Source organism: Rattus rattus, chromosome 8 (assembly GCF_011064425.1).
Source record: "Rattus rattus isolate New Zealand chromosome 8, Rrattus_CSIRO_v1, whole genome shotgun sequence".
Taxonomy (NCBI): Eukaryota; Metazoa; Chordata; class Mammalia; order Rodentia; family Muridae; genus Rattus; species Rattus rattus.
Window position 1 is genome coordinate 110,485,842 of NC_046161.1, and position 14,904 is coordinate 110,500,745.

At 44.2% G+C, this 14,904-nt stretch overlaps 1 protein-coding gene across 1 annotated transcript in view; it reads right to left on the reverse strand.

The window, feature by feature from the left end:
* The window catches only part of Oxsr1 (oxidative stress responsive kinase 1), an 89,472-nt gene that overhangs the window by 16,409 nt on the left and 58,159 nt on the right, over nt 1–14,904 (reverse strand). The window contains exons 9-13 of the mRNA XM_032911108.1: nt 13,027–13,075; nt 12,276–12,341; nt 7,750–7,872; nt 5,783–5,818; nt 296–442 (exon numbers count right to left, since the gene is read on the reverse strand). Of these exons, the coding sequence (XP_032766999.1) occupies nt 296–442; nt 5,783–5,818; nt 7,750–7,872; nt 12,276–12,341; nt 13,027–13,075 (421 nt within the window). The remainder of the gene's footprint in view (nt 1–295; nt 443–5,782; nt 5,819–7,749; nt 7,873–12,275; nt 12,342–13,026; nt 13,076–14,904) is intronic.

Below are 14,904 nucleotides of genomic sequence, written 5' to 3' on the forward strand. Positions count from 1 at the left end.
AATAAATCTGACAGTAGAGAGCCTGAAGAAGCAGAATTAATGAGTGTAGTGAGCAAAGAAGAAACTGACAGCTGACTCTCCAGGCTCAAAGGAAATTCCTCTAACTGTATGTGGCTTCCTTAAACTTCACAAGGGTCTAATGAAGAAATTACAACATGCTACCACATAGTTGGTACTTGGTATGTTTTCATAACTGACTTACTCTGTTGCTTACAAACCTGTGTGAGCCTTATAGAGTGCTTTTATGTGCACCTGTAACACCATCAGGACAGAATTTCTCACTTGTTCCACTTACCTGTGCTGGCTTTGCTGGCTCTGCAGGGGGCAGGAGAGAGACTTGAGCTGGCTGTGTGGGCATCTGGCTAGCTGGCTGAGGTAGATGTGCAGAAATTTGTTCTGGTACTTGAAGCAAAGTCCCCATGGGATCAGTGGCCGAGAAGAGCTGCAGTAAACACAGGCAGTGCTGCTGAATAGGACAGATCTGCACATCCCAGAGGGCTCACGATCAAACCTTTGTGCCAGGTGATACTCACAGGGCTCACGGTGTGCTGTCTGAATTCTGAATTATTGCTACTTCACTGCACTTGTCTGTATTACATACCATTCAGTATTTCTAAGCATTCTAAAATCTTTTTGGTTTTTGTTTTTGTTTTTTTAGAAGAGAGTGCTGTTTTATTAAACAGGCTGGTCTGAACTGGCCAGGTAGTAAAGACTAGTCTCACTCAAACTCTCCACTCAGCTTCCCAAGAGTGCGGAGTACAGATGTGTGCCATGTACCTGCCTAGCAGCGTTCAGAGGTGAATCCTGTGAAGGATGAACCTGGGGGGGGAGGTGAGTAAGCTGTCCCTGCCTGGCCTCTGAAAAGGGAAAGCAGATTAGTGCTTTGTGAGACCCGCAGTTCTAACAGCTCAGAATCTCTTCTTCCTCTGCCAGTGCCTCTCCATAAGCTCCCACCCACCGTGCATCTGTAGGTCATGCTGCAGCCAGAGCCTCACAGGAGGCTACCAGAGGAGCCACCACACCTCAAACTGTGAGCTAAGAGAACAGAAACATGAAGAAAAGACAGCATCTTCAACAAATGGGAAACCTGATTGTCATGTGCAAAAGAATGAAATTAGACCCTATCTATAACCCAGCACAAAAATTTGATCAAGTCCTCAATTGAAACCTGAAACACTACACTTGTGTGTAGGAAAGGACTTTGTGACAGGACTGCATTTACCCTGGAATGAGGTCAGTGATTGATGACTGAGACCTCATACAACTATAGTTTCTGTAGAGCTAAGGAAACCCTCAACCAAATGGAAAGGCCCCCAGAACGCAGGGAGTCTTTGCCAGCTGTCTTGTCTGTCTGACGGACAATTAACAACCACCATACACAAAGAACTCAAAAGACACAAGAATCAAGGAAACAATTGATCCAATTCAAATGTGTTCTAGGAATCTAATCAGAATTCTCAACAGAAGGAATAAAAATGGCCTAGAAACACTTCAGGATATATTCGCCACATAAGCAACAAAAGAAACACAAATTGAAACAACTTTGACATTTTATCGCCCCAATCAGAATTGCTGAAATCAACAAAACAAATGACAGAAAGTGCTGGTGAGGTCTGGGGAGACGACTGGCAAGAAAAGCAGAAAGAGGGGTGGGGATTTAGCTCAGTGGTAGAGCGCTTGCCTGGCAAGCTCAAGGTCTTGGGTTCGGTCCTCAGCTCCGGGGGGAAAAAAGAAAAGAAAAGAAAAAAAGAAAAACAGAAAGAGATCTATCGTAGGACCAGCTGGGCCACTCCTAGGATCCGCCCAAAGGACTTGATCCTACTCCAGACACCTGCCCAGCAACACTCGTGCTACTCTGTCCACTAGAGCCAGTAACTGCAACAACTTAAAATGCCCTTCACAAGGGAGAGGACAAAGACAGTGTGGTTCTCTACACAAGGTCACACTCAGTCATTAAAAAAAATGGAGTCATGAACTTCCCAGGTAAATGGATAGACTAAGGAACCACAGAAACCAAGAAAGGACCATGGCTGGGGTAAGCAGGGAGAAGCAGCAGGAACTGGGTGCTGAGGAGGAGATGAGGACAGACAGGATTCCCACTGGGGAGGGGAGGGAGAGCAGCAGAGGAGGAGGAGGACAAGGGGCAAAGATCACCAAGGCTGCGTGAGGAGTCCTATGCCTGCTCTTCACTTACTATTACACGCAATCATATTAAAGATCAAGGACAAAGGGACACAGGGTCCACAGTGAGATCCTGTCTGAGGCTAGAGGAGGGCAGGAGTGTTGTAGTTACAGACACTAGACACTGTAGGCTTCAAGTGTTTAATACAGTTTAATTAGGCAATCTGGAGGAAAAACAGATCTTGATTATAAAAGTAAGCTAAGCATATTTAAAATTAGCTACTGGGAAAAATATCAATGTAAGTGAAAATATTTTATTACTAAAAGAGAAGAGTCAATGGGTAATAATAAAGTCCTACTTTTGAGAGGAAATAACAGACAGACAGACAGACAGACACAGACACAGACACACTCCTTCCCTAACACTGTATGTAAGTAAAAATCCAAGGAGACCAGCTGGAGAAACAACTCAGTGGTGAGGAGGAACTATCGCTCTTGCAGAGGGCCAGAGTTTGGTTCTCAGTCCCCCATCAGGCAGGTAATAACTGTCTGCCTGTAATTCCAGCCCCGGGGGGTTCTGATCAGTCTTCTCACTTCTGTGAGCATCCACACCCATGTGCCCCTACACATAAATATACATAAAAATTTAAATTCAATTTAGGATTAAAAAAACAAGGAAACCAAGAATAAAACTTAATGAAACTTGTGTGCTCACACCTGTGTTAGATTCTGACAGAAAAAATAGAAGTTAAAGATTAGTCCTGAATAAGTTCATGAAAAGATCAGCTTCCACGCTGTATGCACACATGATTATCTACCGTAAGGGCCAAAAGGATCTAGAAAACAGAAATAAAACATGAAGGGATAAGGCTACAGCCCAGCCTCATATGCACAAAGTCCTTGGTTTGAGTCCTAGCACTGCACAAAACCAGGCATGGCAGTACAAGCCTATAGTCCAGCCCTGAGGAGGTAGGAGCAAAAGTTCAGTGTCTGGGTCAGCCTCGGCTACATGATGAGATGGAGGCCAGACTGGGCTACAAGATCCTGTCACCAAAACAAAGCAGGAGTCAGGGAAAGTAAATAGAAATTCTGAAATCTCAGAATATGTTATACGGATGCCAAATGGCACTGCACCAGCACTACGAAGGCCACACAGCTGTTCTTCAGAAAACAGCAGAGCGCAGGGCCACACACTTGTAATCCCCGTCCTTAGATGCTGAGGCAGTGGGACTGAGAGTACCTTGCCTCAAACCAAACAAGCTGAAAACAAAAACTGAATTCCCACAATTCAGCAATTCCACGTCTAGATGTCCGCTCCGAGAAGTGAGAGCAGGTGTTCACCCTCCCTTCAGAACAGCACTACGCACAACTCGAAAGACACATGCGCTTCGACTGTTTGGCAGATGAATGAAGGACAAGCTCCTGCCTGTAATGACTGTCACCCGTGTGGCTTGCAGACCTCACTGAGAGCTGCCGCAGCATGGATGCACCGGAAGGACACGGTGCTGGTGAAACGAGCCGGTGAGCAAAGAGCAAACCCTGTGTGACTCCACCACTGTGACACACACAGAATAACCAGGCTTACAGACAGAAAATATAAAGCAGTTGTCAAGAGCTAGAGGTGGGAAAGTCCAAAGGAGAGATTTTAACTTGAAAAGATGGAAAGGTCTCGGGACAGATAGGACAATCACTGCACTGTGATGTGAATGTACTCGATGTCACCAGACTGGAAATGACTGTAACTGCGAACTACGGTATATTAACCTTATTACAACTAAATTAAAAATTATGTAAGCAGCACGAGACTATGGGGAAATAAGAATTCGCATGGAGGGCTGGAGAAGTAGCTCAGTGGTTAAGAGCATTGGCTGCTCTTTCAAAAGACCTGGGTTCAATTCTCAGCCCCCACATGGCAGCTCCCAACTGTCTCTAACTGCAGATCCAGGTGACACCCTACACCCTCACACAGACACACACACGTGCAGACAAAACACCAATGCACAGAAATACAGACACCTTATTTTTTTTTAAAGTTTATTTTAATTAAGAAAATTCACGTGGAAATGCGTTTTTAGGGAAAGGAAAACTCTGGATGATCTGTAAAGCGCGTTAACCTTTTAGGAGCTGACCAGTCAGAGAGGTTTCTTCTACAGTCAGGTCTGCCTGAGCAGTAGGAGCTATTAAGCATGTCACTAGGAATGCAGCTCATGGTGACAGGAGTTTAAAGACAAGGAACCACAGAGCGGCCCTTCCTTCTGTTAATTTTTTGTTTTGTTTTTTGAGACAGTGTCACCCAAGTGTCTTGAGCTGGTAGCTCCCAATAATAGCAGAGACAATTATTCTTTACTGGAGCTCGGACCTTGGCTTAGGCAATTCCCAAGTAGTCCGCATAACCTCACCAGCCCATCAGTTTCCCAGCTAGCTCACATGACTTCAGCAGCCCACCAATACTAGTTCATGTTTGCCACCAACTCTTACTGTGTCTCAGTTTGTCACACTTCCTCTGGCTGGCAACTGCCACACCTCTCAATTCTTCCTACAGTTCCTATCTCTGCCCAGAAGCCCTCCCTTCTTACCATACCTATAAACTGTCAGCTCTTTATTGAACAGTCAGAAGGTGAGGGAGTTGAGTGTTTACAAAATATGACACAGGTACTGAGCAACGGGAATAACAATACCAAAGTCCATTCTCAGCTCTCCGTCCATAGGAAATCAACATTTGAATAATGCAAAGACAGCCTTTATTTACATAGTGCACAAAGGTTTTCCCAACAAGACAGGGTTCCTCTGTGTATCCCTGGCTATCATGGAATTCACTCTGTAGACCTGAATGACCTCAAAATGAGAGTCTCCTGCCTCTGCCTCCCAATCTTTTAGGAGACTGGGGTGAAGAACAAGGTCTCATGTATTCCAGGCTAACTCTGAGCCCACTATGCAGCCAAGAATGATCTTGAGCTTTTACCCTGCCTGCCAAGGACTGGGTTACAGGGACATGCATCACACTTTCATGAAGCACTGGGGATGGAACTCAAGGCTTCTCTATGCTGGAAAGCATTCTAACAGCGAAGCCATCACCTCAGCCCAGTGAGTTTTCACTGGCCAAAAGGACTGATGGGACTATGCATCATGCCAGGCCTTGGGAGGACAGTAATTCCAGATGTGCTAAGAGTGGGGAATGGGAACCTTGCAGTGGAAATGTGTCAACCACTCACATGTCTGTGGTTAAGATATACAATATAGGTCTGAGTACATAAATCATGTACTTAGTATCATGTAAACTGCATACTATGTCCACAGATTAAGAGCAAATGTAAGTTTTTAAATCAAACACCATACTCAAAAGAGAAGGTGCTACCAGAAGGAAATACATACAACACAACAGACCCGGAGCTCACATCCCTCTGAGAGTCAGAAGGAGGAACACTCACTCTACAGGCACTGTGGGATTTCCTATCACTTTCCACTTCAAGCAGACCAAACCCAAAAACAACTCAGCCAGCAAGGAAGCCCAATCCAAGTCTGGTTGGTATAAAGAATGCCTCATTAACGTCTGATCACACAGAGACACAGAGACAAAGGCAGACTGGCTGGACAAGCTTAGCATTGAAAACAAAATAAGATGTTTATTTTAATAAGAGCGTGATAGCCTCCAGTTACTTACCTCAGAATTTGACAAGGAGTCTTTTACTCGGGGAGACTGAAAGAGACACAGAAAGAGATGCTCAGTAACTGAGACAGTAAGATGACTTGTGGTCAGTTTCAAGTAGTGAACTTCAAGAAACTGTAAGTAATACTGACTGAAAGTCACTCTGTTCCACTCTGATCCATAAACTCACTGGACCTAAGTTTTCTGAGAAGAGGAAGCTGTTGTGGTGCCATTACAGTCTGTGTCCAGGTCGTCGACAGGAGCACATACTCTACTTACTGCATTACAAGTTAACAGTTATGCTCAGGCATGGCTCACACATGCATCACAGCACTCAGGAGGCAGAGGCAAGCAGATCTCTGCAGCCTAGTCTACAAAGTGAGTTCTAGCCCAGCCAGGGCTACATAGTAAGAGCCACACCCTTACCCAGCCACCCCTGCACCGATATCAAAGAGCATAGAATATAACAGCGCAAAACAAAAAGAAAATTGAACAAATTAATCAGTTTTATAAGCAAACATCCAGATGGCCTGAGTTCCCAAGAGGTAGAGGTCATCCCCCAAAGCAAAATTCTTTTCACTGAGGACCATATTGTGTCCCTGTGATCAATTACAGAGGAAAGTCTAAGCCTGTAAGCTAGTTCTCAACATACTTTCCAAGTCCCATTATAAATGTCCTCATAGCCATGTTTACTGCTATGCTATCTACAATGGCTACAGAAAATTGGATAAAATAAATGTGCTAAGTATACAATGGAATTTCATTCAGCATAAGAAAATCAAAAGCATGGCATTTGCGGGAAAATCAGTAGAATTGGAAATCATTAGGCTGAGTGGAAAGCAGCCCCTTCGTAAAGGACAAACACATACATGGTGCCCACATAAACTTTCGTTTTTATCTGCATTTTCAGCGCGTCTAGGATGAGAGCTGTAAGAGCTGAGGAAGACATTTCCCAGGCAGGGAGGGGTGTGTTGGAAAGAATGGAATGCACAGGGCATGAAAACAGGAGGTACTGGAAGGGAGGAAGGAGAACCGGAACACATGAGCTGAAGAAAGGAAGGGGATGGAGCAAGAACATGACTGCGAATGAGACTGCAAGAACAAGGTGTGCACAGAAACGCAGAGCAAAACCCACTAGCCTGTATACTGTAAACTGATTTTAAATTTTTTCAAGATAAATATGAAACAAAAACTAAAATGAGAACAATCATATGGTGGAGCACAGCACAACTGTATATATGCATGAAGGAATTGAAGCCAGAGCACACAGAAAATAAGAATGTGCTTTTGTTTTAATCCCGTGCGAGGATGTGACCCAGGACTGCTGCCGACTGTCCACAGCAGCTGACTAGGATGTATCTGCCTCGTGCTGTGGAAGGGGCTCGACTCTGCCAGCTGCAGAGAGTTTCTGTGACTGTGTGGCATTTGGGATTTTGGGAACTTTTCAGAGGTATATAAATGACAGCACTGCCGCGCCGGGGGTGGAGTGGGGTGGGGGGCACATTTATTGGTTGCTCCGAGTCGGCTGTGGTTTGTAAGTCATGCACAAAGAAGAACCAAGTAGAAATTAGGTTCCTGACTGGGCAGATCAAACTTGCCCCACGGAACCTGACACCCCTAACCAGCAGGAAGTATTCTAAGAACAAGGTGTCCTGTTTCAGACCCCTGACTTTATTCAGAGAAATCTTTCCTTTCCTCTTTTTTTACTGGTATTAGTGGGTTCAAAGGTGGAAGAAAGAAGTCACAGAGAGGCAAATGCCGGCTACACCTAGCCATTAGTGCCATCCAGTTGCTCTCCACATCAAGACACTTTTCCCCTCTAGACATAGCTATTTTAACATATCCTAAGTGACATCACATTGAGAGACTGATTTGCTACATAGAATTAACTGGAAGATGCTGTCTATGGCCCTTGTCTTCTCACTGTTTTAGCTCTTCCAGCTGTAGTAAGACTAGAGTCTACGCAGTCCTATGCCACTTACCCTGAGCTGAGAAATCGCAGCTTTCCCTTCCTCGCTCTCCTCATCAAACTCATCGTCGCTCCACTCCCAGCCTCCATCCTCTGTCTTATGGAGACGGCCGCTGGAGCCGGGCACTCTCCGGACCTAAACAAGAAAGGCGTGTGGGTTATGGAAGTGCTTTGTACCCACTGACCAGGAACCTCGAGTCCATTTCCCATCCCTTCTATCACCTAAATCAATAGTAACTAAGTCACGTGTCTCCAAAACCTCACATCCTCCAACCCTCAACCTGCTCTGCCCAGGCTTTAACCACAACCCTCTTTACTCTGAACCCCAGTAATGTTGTACGTTAGGGCACAGGGGAAAATCCAACATCCACATGCAAAGACATTTAAAGGGGAGGCACGAAGCTTTCAAATACACTGTAGGCAAATCCCAAGGGAAAGCATCCATTCTTTTTTGAATGATTTTTTTCTCATACTGTGTGGCTCTGGCTACCTGGAACTTGCACTCTAGACCAGGCTGTGACATTGACTGGCCTGCCTGTCTCCGAAGTGTCGGGATTAAAGGGGTGCACCAACATGCCAGCTTCAACTTTTTAATTCAAAATTATAAATTATACGTCCCAGAGATTCCAGAGTTCAGGAGCCAGGCAAGTGCAGGTGGGGGGTACATGCTAGCCAAAGTGATCTGTACCCTGTTCTTAGAGGAGAGCAAAAGGACCAGGCACTCAAAGCCACCACTGGCAAAAAGTAGTTAAAAGGGCAGCCTGAGCTACATGAGACCTTGACTCAAAAACAAAAAACAAAAAAACAAACAAACAAAGAACCAAGCCCACCTTCTCCTTCCTAAGTTTAGCTTTCTTTGGAGAGTTATACCCTCCTCTCTACTGGGTATATAACTCATTGCTTGGCATTTGTGGGGTCTACTTAAAATTTTCCACAGTGGAAGATGAACATTCCACTATAATCTGTGTCCTACTCTCTTTTTAAAGTCTTGCTTAGTAATCCCCCTACATTCAGATATTCCGCTACAGCCATATTCTTTGAGAAGCCTTAACAGAGCCGAATGACACTTCCTAGGACCTCATACCTTTGTACTTCCTCCAGGACTGCACCGCACATTTATTAAAGCCAACTGTGTTTTCAAATTTTAATTCTTTTTTTATCTTTTTATCTTTATTAACTTTAATTCTTGTTTTAACTTTTTTTTTTTAAATTTCATGTATGAGTACACTGTCGCTGTCTTCATGCACACCAGAAGAGGGCATCAGATCCCATTACAGATGGCTGTGAGCCACCATGTGGTTGCTGGGAATTGAACTCAGGACTAATGGAAAAGCAGTCAGTGCTCTTAACTGCTGAGCCATACTCCAGCCCCAAATTTTAATTCTTAATGTGTACAAGTGTTTGCCTGAATGTATATTTGTTTACCACTTGATGGAGGATACAGAGGCCAGAAGAGAATCTTGGATTCCCTGGAACTGGGAGTAACAGACAGTCATGAGCCACCATGTGCACGCTGGAGACTGAACAAGGTCCTTAGAAAGAGCGGACAGTGCTCTCCACCACTGCGCCATCTTCACAGCCCCTAAAGCCAGATGTTTCCACCTTTCCTCAATTCCATCTTAAACTGGACTCATGACATGGCTAGGAAAAGGGTCCAGCCCAGAGAACTCGGGCTAGAACTGACCTGAAAACCTCCTCCAAGTCTGAGCTTTCATGGCACAGAAGGCACCAACCAAGCTTCTGAGGGAGGGAAGCAACCGAGAGTCCTACCCAGCTACAGCGCCATGAGCCACAGCACGGCACGGCACACACGCAGCACTGACCGCCACACTGTGGTGGCAGCGAGCAGCTCCAGGTGGACTTGAGGCCAGCTCAGCAAAATGGAAACTATGTCTGCTCTAGAAACCTAAGTAACTACCAGGACTAATGAGGCCAAGGGTCTTGAAGGGAAGCCTACAGCTGTGCTCTTACTAACGCAGCATAATCTCTAACTACCTTCCGATTATCTGTCCTTTTACCCACAGACCGGTGCAGTCTCCACTCCCATTAAGGAACTCACTTGGCTAAGATGGAGACCACCACAGAGAACTACAGCCACTCAGAGTGTGAGGTGCAGACCCCGAAGACACAGCTCCGGCACCAAAGGCTCAGGAAACACTTCCAAGGGGGTCTGTGATCAACGCTCTTATCACTGTTCTATCTACTACTATGACGGTCTCTTTTTAAAGTAATAGTTTCACTGAGATACAATACTCCACACAATTTACACAAGGAGCGACGTTCACCTGACTGGTTTTTCCTATATGTAGAGTTGTGTGAGTGTTACTATGTTCAAACTGAGAGCACACTGATCACCATTCTTCACATACATCACAGCCATCAGAGGTCGCTGCCGTTTCTCCCCAGCCTTCCTCAGTTCTGGGAAACTAGCCTACTGCGTGCACTCTTGAACATCTCAAACAGAATCAATAATATGTACTATTAACTTGGTTTAAGGGTTCATTCATGTTATACCATGGATCACAATAAATGCTCCTGAAATTCCTCCTGGAATATATACTATATACCATAAAATTACATAAAATTCTTAATACATCTATTTTTAAAGTAAGCCGAAAATACGCTTGATCCATCTATCCTAGCAAGCACCAATGACAAGCCCCAAGGGACACCGGCTGTGTGGCTGCCTAGGACCTGCCAGCCTCTCCAGGGAGCACGGAACCACACAGCTGGTTCAGGAAAAGTTTATGCTGTGGTGTTCGTCTCCGTCACTTCCTACTCTACCCCACTCTCCTTCTACCTTTTTAGACGAGGGCTCACGATACTGCTCAATCTGGTCTCAAACTTCTGAGCTCAATTTTCAGCCTGCAGGTACTAAAATTAGAGCATGTAGTGCTAACCTGGCAGCTGCTACCAAATGACTTATCTTCTCAAGGAATCATAATGGAGACACTGGAAAGTGGAGAAGAGTCTGTAATTCATTAGCAAATCATATTTCATATGTGGACACAGTACATGGCACAACTGCTCACAAACATCCCTAAGCTAGCCTCTCGCTTTCAGTCCTTTTGTTTCAGCCGCCAACACACTACAGGCGTCTGGTTACAGGTATAAGCTACGAAGCGTGTGCGTCCTGAGATCAGAACTCACTGACCTAGAGAACTCACAGTGCAGACACCAAACAACTTCGATTAGGGCTGTGATTACAAGCATAGAGATTTTAAACTGCATTCAAATTATTTGCAACTGTTTACTGGGTACAAAGCACTGACCCTAACCCTACTTACTATGGTAAAGGAAGCTTTTGTTCTAATACTGTAGAGAAGTTGCCTGTGTTAGACTAAGTTCTCAGAAAAGTAAGCAGAACATGATGGAGGAGAAGGCTGTGGGAAGGAGGCTTTGTAGGTCAGGTGGTCAGAGTTAGGGGAAGGAAGCACTATAGGCCAGGTAGTCAGAGAAAACTCCTTTAGGAAGTGCTACACCAATGGCCTAAAGTGAGGTGGTACAACGCACAGAGTGTTCCCCAAGTAGCCAGCCATTCTGACCTTTCCATCCCCCAGACGTCAGACATCAGTCATCTGGGATGAACCGACTGTGCCCTAAGCCTGTGAGATTCAGCTAAGGGACAGCAGCTGATAAACACAAGGGGAAAGAAGAGCAAGTGAAAATGGAAGGGACCTTTTTCTAGAAGGAAGAAAAGGCTAGCTACTCCAGAAGAAAATGAAGATCTCTCCAAAACCAGATGTGAGTGACATATCTACAGAATGGCAAAGCTCTGAGGTGAAGGCAAACTGAGGCTCCGTGTGACTGTGGTTGAGACTACAGACTCAGAATAGTTAACATACATTTGTTCCTTGGTAAGCAAAACCTCTGGATAATGGCAGAAATGCCAAAAAGTGAAATGTATGGGGAGTGGCTTCTAGCAGAATGGTCCTAACTTCCGAGGTCAGCCTTCCACTGTATCATAGGGAACAGAGGATACTGTCTTCCCCTCCAGTCTATCATCAACAGAAATCCATGGGACAGCATTCCCTTCCCATTTGCTTAGGGGGATGAATGTCCCTTATGGGGAGAAGAGCAAAGAAAATGGGGCATTTTATCTTGGTGAAATGGCAAACAAGTATTTTTTTCCAAAGCAGAACTTTAATTAATGCATTCCTTATGCTCAAACTACAAACAACATTCTTAGAAACAGCACACATACAAAGTGCTTTGTTATAACATGTCTTGAGTTAGGAGGTAATATGACTTACACCCCAAGCTGCAATTGCTATGCAAATTCTCCAACTCACTCTGGATAGCTGGAAACAGTGAGTCAACAGGGTTTGAACTGACTCACTGCCTCCGTGCTGTGCCTGGAGACAGCAGAGTGTTACCTAAGCACACAGCTGACAGGTATGTGCTGACTGGATATATCAACTGCTTCAAAGTGGCTGAAAATATGAAAATAAATAATCCCCATTTCTATTTACAGAATAGTATCCAGTTTAAAAATACAAAATAAACAACTGAAGAAACTGAATCAAACACCCCACTTACCTTTTTAGATCTTTCAGAGATGGTAGGTGCTCTCTGTAGTATTTTTTCTTGAAGAAATTCTTTATTCTGTAAAAGAAAAGCCAGTTTCAGAAAGTCAGTTATCAGAACTTTTTATTGAACAAACATGTGACCCAGATGACAGTCACAGTTAGTATGTGGTAAGTAAAGTGTTCTGTAGGAGAGGAAGGGTTTCCACTGCAGAGGTTTTTATCCAGCACGTCCATTATTGTTCACTGACTCACCCTCAGTGTGTACTAGGAGCCGTTTCCCATGAAAAGCTCGCTCGCTTTCCTGTGCACTCTATGTCTACGTTAGGTCCGACATTGCCAAACATGCTCATGCATTAAGTTGGGACATGAGGCATTTGGTAGTTCAGCACTAAATCACATGGATACAGATGTGCATGTGTATAAAAATCTCTCGCTGAGACTTGAGGCCACCAGTTAGCCTAAATCTTACTAACCAAGGAGCTCTAGGGACCCACGGGTCCACTCCCCCAGGTAGGGAAGTATAAGCCAAGTTTCCACTCCTGACTAATTCTGTGGATTCTAGGGATCCTATTTATGCCCTTATGCTTATGTGGAAAGCATTTCTCCCCAGCTCCCAACACAAGTTATCTTACTTACCCAAAACTACATATTTACTACCTGTAGTAATTTTATCTACCATCATGTCTCCAAATGTAATCATCGTAAAAACTGCAGCCGTGATCACGGCGTGAGGAACAGAGGAACGCCATATGAATGCCCACCTTTGCCTTCTGGAAAAACTTGTGCCTCAACAGTTCTGCTGCTGTTGGTCTAAAAGCAGAAAGGAAAGTTCTTAGTTTTCAAGTATATTGTGGATTTCCATCTTCGAAACTGAGAAACTGTTTACAGGAGAGCTAACTACAACCTCAGCACATTCCACATTCCTTCACCTGCTCAGTATCAGCATCAGGTTGGTGCAGGACACTGGGGAGAGCAAAAGCTCCAAGAGAAACGTGCCGTGAGTGCCAGGCTGTGGTGACGCCCTCATTCCAGCCCTCGGGCAGAGGCAGAGGCAGGGGCAGGGGCAGGTGAGTTTCTGAGTTTGAGGCAAGCCTGATCTACAGAGTGAGTTTGAGGACAACCAGGGCTACACAGATGAACCCCTGGGGGAAGGAGGTAGAGAAATTATAGGATGTCTCTAAAGTTCATTAGTAAACTACTGCTTCTAGAAGAGAATTCTTAGGGACTCCCAATATTTGCTATTTAACAATATCATTTTAAGGGAGCCAGACAATAACTACCTAAAAGTTTTACCAAAGCATGAAAATGTATTTAAACTAGAAGAAAAACAATCAAAAAGTTGGTTGTTGTTACATAGCAGTCCAACAGGTTTAATTTTAAGGTAACTATGGATTCTTAGAGATGTCTCAATTTCTCTTTAAAGGGAAAAATTTTCAATTTTCCAAATTTAACCCAAATTAAGTTAAGCTCAGTCATGCATGATCTTGTTTGGGATAAATTCTTCATTATCAACTTTATAAGTTTTTAAAAGAGGCTAACTAATAATAAAGAATTTACTCTTCAAAGACACACCTACTCTTACCACGTGCTTACCGTGGAATGCTAGACACTGCTATTTCTCAGAAGCTAAAGAGGCGCAGGACACTGCTCAAGGCAGATGTGCAGAGGAGCTTGTACAAGCTTGGTAAGCATGTCCCTCTGATTGCAACCTCAGCCTCAACAGCGCCTCTTAAACACGGCGGTGCCTCAGCCCGCCTGGGCGGTGTTTCCAATCCCTCACCAAAAGCATAGTATTTGAGACCAAGACTAGGTATTGTTAGCTCTTAAACCTTCCCAGGAAGTTCCAAGTAAACTTCAAGCGGGAGAACTAGTGCTTCCGAAGATTAATACAGATAGGAAATAAGTAAATAGCAAATGCCTTTAAACTGAAATTAAACAGTGACATTCTTATTTTTAATTCGTTAAAGATTTCAATGGTGTGATGCCTTCTGTGCCCAAAATAGCATCTTACTATTCATTTCTTTGTTCTAGATCCATTTCCTTTTTTCTAAAGTAAAACTTGTGAAAGAGTAAAGTCTAAATTATTACAAAAAAAGATCTTCTTGAACAATACAGATGTGACCACCTGGAGAGCTCAGTCATTCTTTATTATTCTCTAGTTATTATTACTTTTGTTCTGGCCTCGCCACCCGCCGTGACAGTCAGGGTTAGGGTTCGGACACTACTGAGGCTACACACAAGAAGTGCAGCCAGGAGAGAAGGCCTGAGGTGCAACTTGGAACAGACAGTTTTTTAACATGGGGATTCAAGAACTAGAAAGCCCATTCTATCTTCCCACAATTGTTGTTGTTGTTGTTATTATTACTATTAATTTATTTATTTTATTTCTTTAAGTCTCATGTATCCAAGGCTAGCCTCAAAGTTGGCTGAACAGCCACGGATGATCACTAACTTTCTCATCCTCCTAGTCCTACCCTAATGCTAGGCTGGCAGGCCTGTTATTTGAATATCACTTCTTCATTCTCACTAATCTCTCCTCGAGAAGTCTACACGCGTACATTTGTGTGACTGTGTCTGTACAGGTTGAACATCCCATATTACAGGTGACTTTGCACAAGGCTGGTTAAGCTCCAATCTGT